The sequence below is a fragment of the Topomyia yanbarensis genome, unplaced genomic scaffold (assembly GCF_030247195.1).
Source record: "Topomyia yanbarensis strain Yona2022 unplaced genomic scaffold, ASM3024719v1 HiC_scaffold_499, whole genome shotgun sequence".
Lineage (NCBI taxonomy): Eukaryota > Metazoa > Arthropoda > Insecta > Diptera > Culicidae > Topomyia > Topomyia yanbarensis.
In genome coordinates this window covers 98-4119 of record NW_026683712.1, presented here as the reverse complement: position 1 = coordinate 4119, position 4022 = coordinate 98, and the positions used below count along the sequence as shown (strand labels likewise).

General features: G+C 49.0%; 2 protein-coding genes across 2 annotated transcripts; both read left to right on the top strand.

The window, feature by feature from the left end:
• Positions 1-1135: 1135 nt before the first annotated feature.
• On the top strand, positions 1136-1573 carry LOC131695704 (uncharacterized). The gene has a single exon (XM_058984199.1). It carries the CDS (start codon positions 1136-1138, stop codon positions 1571-1573), a length of 438 nt encoding a protein of 145 aa, XP_058840182.1.
• A 40-nt stretch (positions 1574-1613) lies between these two features.
• LOC131695706 (uncharacterized) lies at positions 1614-2417 on the top strand. The gene has a single exon (XM_058984201.1). The coding sequence runs from the start codon at positions 1614-1616 to the stop codon at positions 2415-2417; it is 804 nt and encodes a 267-aa protein (XP_058840184.1).
• The last annotated feature ends 1605 nt before the right edge of the window (positions 2418-4022 follow it).

The following is a 4022-nucleotide window of genomic DNA, read 5'->3' as shown; positions in this document are numbered from 1 at the left end:
AACAAGCGTAGCGCCGATATAGCGTCCGACCACCATCTCCTAATCGGCGAGATCCGGCTGCGTATTGCAAGGCTTCATCGACAGGAGGAGAAGATCGGGCGTCGGTTTAACACACGTTGTCTGGAAGATGCTGCGGTAAGAAGCTCCTTCGTCGAGGAGCTGGAGAACCATGCTGCAGATATTCCGGAAGGTGGAAGCGTAGAAGATCAATGGACCGCCATCAAGAACGCCTTCATCGCCACCGGCGAGAATAATCTGGGTAAGCTACGTACCCAGAGAAAACAGTGGATCACAGATGACACCAGGAAGAAGATAGAGAAACGAAGGGACGCCAAAGCCGCGCAGCCCGTCAGCGCTATTCGGCTCTAGAGAAGGAAGTGAAACGCTCATGTAGACGAGAGAAAAGAGCGTGGGCAGACTCCCTAGCCGACGAAGGTGAGAAAGTCGCAAGCACTGGCGACATCCGTCTCCTCTACGATATCTCACGCCGCGATAGTGGGACAAAGATTAATGCTACGATATCTGTGAAAGACACCACGACTTTTCCGACCAACTGGATGCAAGGCGTCGGTGGTTGAGTGGTAAGCGTAACCGCCACTGATTCCAATTTGCCTGGGTTCAATTCCAGCTGAGGTCGTTGAGATTTTTCTAAGGTGAAAAAACCTGTGGTCACGTCTTCCTTCGGAAGGGAAGTAAAGCCGTTGGTCCCCGGTCTATGAGTTTGGTGGATCGATATCTAGTCCAGATAGTGAAGTCACCTCTCTGGCGTCGGTAAAGAAGAAGTGATCCAACTTCTATACTCTTACTAACAACTATCCTCTATCCTCCTCATGTGATACATGTGGAGTGCGCAGTAGTATATACGGCCTCTAGCAAAAGCAAGTATCGGACTAACCATTCCTTCCCTTTCCTTCCGCGATCTACGTTCGGGCCTGGCCGGCGCCGGAATTGATCAATACCAGGAGTTGCACATTGAAAGATATTTCGCTATTCCCAAGCATAATTATCTACTTATTCTCTGTGCAACTTCAGCTAGTCTTATCGATCTGGAGTAGCAGCTAGGGGTGGTCGCACAAGCTCACAAGCTCAAGCTCAAGCTAACTGGATGCAAGGCGTCTAAGTGAAGGTACCCAAAATGGGTAACCTGACCGTATGCGATAGTTGGCGGGGCATCCTGTTACTGTGTATCGTTCTCAAAGTTCTCTGCAAAGTGATCCTGAACCGGATACCGGAGAAGATTGACGCAACTCTCCGACGGCAGCAGGCAGGATTCCGTGACGGACGATCCTGTGCGGACCATATTGTCACGCTCCGTATCATCCTGGAGCAAGTCAATGAATTCCAAGAGTCTCTCTACTTAGTGTTCATCGACTACGAAAAAGCTTTCGAACGTCTCAATCAAGAAAATATGTGGGGAACCCTGAGACGCAAGCGAGTCCCTGAGAAAATCATTGGTCTACGAGGCATTTTCGTGCAGAATATTGCACGATGGTGTCTTGTCCAACCCCATCCGGATTCTATCACCGCTATTGTTCCTCATCGTAATCGACAAGATCCTGGTAGGAGCGATTGACCGTGAACCTAATCGTGGGTTACTGTGGCAACCTATTACTATGGAGCATCTGAAAGACTTCGAATTGGCTGATGACGTTGCTCTCCTAGCACAACGGCGCTCTGACATGCAGAGTAAGCTTGATGATCTTGCCGATCGCTCCTTAACGGCAGGTCCCAAAATCAACGTCAACAAGACCAAATCGTTGGATATAAATACGGTCAACCCTTCCAGCTTTACGGTAGCTGGGCAAGCAGTGGAGAGTATCGAAAGCTTCCAATATCTTGGTAGCCAAATGGCGTCTGATGGAGGCACCAAGATCTACATAGGAGCACGGATCAAGAATACGAGGACTGCTTTTGCGAGTTTAAGAAATATCTGGAAAAACAATCAGATTAGTCGACGCACCAAAACCCGAATATTCAACTCGAACGTGAAATCTGTACTACTATATGCCAGTGAGACCTGGTGCGTATCAGTGGAGAACACGCAGGGGCTGCAGGTTTTCATCAATACATGCCTGCGGTACATAATTCGTGCGTGGTGGCCTCGCAACAGGATCTCTAATGCTGAGCCCCAGCGTCGATGTCATCAGAAGCCGATGGGAACGAAAGTGGAGGTGTATCGGCCACACTCTGCGCAGGGGCGGAAACGAAATCTCCAAGCAAGCGTTAGACTGGAACCCAGCAACTGGAATCGCATCAGAGGCAGACCCAGAGGCTCATGGCGGCGCAGCCTCAACAAGGAAATAAAAAAAGTCGACGAAAGTTTAACCTGGCAGCAGGTCAAGGCGATGGCGGGCAATCGCCCAAGATGGCGATCTTTCACAACGGCCCTGCGCACCACCAGGGGTGCGCAGGAATAAAAGTAAGTAAGTTTGTACGAATGTACATGAGCAGATGGTTCCTCAATTTCTATCAATGGCATCTGCATTCAATTTTTGCGTTCCATGTTTCAATTACGAAATATGATCTGAAGAATATATTTGAGATGTAGTATTGCTTACCTAAGGGACCTAGGGACCTAAATTAGCATATTTTTTCCTATGTGTGCAGAAAGTATTGTTTATCAAGAAATTTAAAGTCATCTCTTTGCTCTGTCTCATTAGTATCTGACAGACCAACTTGGTCAAGAGATGCACACTAAATCAAAAACGAAAGTTGCGGCTTTGGGAGACGTCATCAACGACACAAGTTCACAAACAATTTGTCGTTAATGATGTTCCGCAAGCACCGAAGTTCAGACTACTGATGAGATCATCGCGAAATATTTGGAACATAGACCACATGCTATAATATGCTATCACCTCGAACTCTCAACAAGTCAGTTCCTAGTCGTAAACCAGCAAACCTATCGGCCGCCATCTACCTGCTGAAGTCTTATTTAGTCCGTACTCGGCAGAATGCCAAAGCGCTACCGGGTCGTTATTCGCACGGAATCATCAACTGAACATCGATTACTATTAAAATAAATGACTACCCCTCGTCCCGCGGCGGGCCGGGCATTCCAACGTGTGTCCAACACGCGCGTTCTGACATTCCATTATCTCGCTGCACGAGCGAGCGTCCTCTACCTCTGCTGGCTGACTAGGGCAGGAAGCGTGGATCTAAGTTCATATGTTTATGACGACGTCTCTCGACAAGCTCGAACCGAATAGTTTGCAGCAAACCAGCAGCAGCGACGCGGACGACGACAACGACGAGGACGAATGCCACGAGGATTAGTGCCTTTTAAAGCAAGTGTTACAAATCGCTTTCAACTTGTGTTCTGCTACCGGCTCCGGTTCCATCCACCACCCCGACAACGCATCGGTCGCTCTCATCATCGTCCTCGTCGTCGTCGGTGATTTCGGAATAAGCACTGGGAAGGATGGGTTTTCATAAATTTCTGCCTTTGAGCGCAGCGAACGGGAACAGACTTGCCGTTGTTGTTTATCGTGTCATTTTCGGAACGATCCACCGCCCCAAAGTATGCGGGACCGGATCGGGTGAGTTGCGGGTTCCGGGAACAGGGGATGGGAGCTGACAGTTTCATATTTTTCATTTCCTCGTTTTCGACTGGCCCTGCCTCTTGCAGGTCGCTCGGGTGCGGAAGACTACCGCCACCCACCCGGAAGTAGGAAAAGTGTGAGAATCAAGCTGTGCGTAAATTACAACATTTTAACTGGTGGCAGGTTCGTTTAGTTCGGTCACGAGGGGTTCGGGGCTGGAACAGTGATGCTCAAGGATAAGGCCAGATGTGCTGGAAACCGGAGCAGAGATGTAAATCGATTTCTTTGAAATATTAGAGGAAATCTAATTAGGATGAGCCATTTCGGTGGTTCCGGTGCGATCCGTCGTTTCCGCCGAAGCGAGCGGCTGCTTTTCGGTTGGCCGATCAAGCGAGTGATGAGTCAAGTGCCTCCTATCGGTTGGATGCGGATGGGTGAATGTTTGTGCAAAACGAAACAATGTTTGATCTCCAGCAACTT

What these genes read in the sequence shown, in the direction of transcription:
- LOC131695704 (XM_058984199.1), top strand. Translation starts at nt 1,136, where the DNA reads ATGGGTAACCTGACCGTATGCGATAGTTGGCGGGGCATCCTGTTACTG.
- LOC131695706 (XM_058984201.1), top strand. Translation starts at nt 1,614, where the DNA reads ATGGAGCATCTGAAAGACTTCGAATTGGCTGATGACGTTGCTCTCCTA.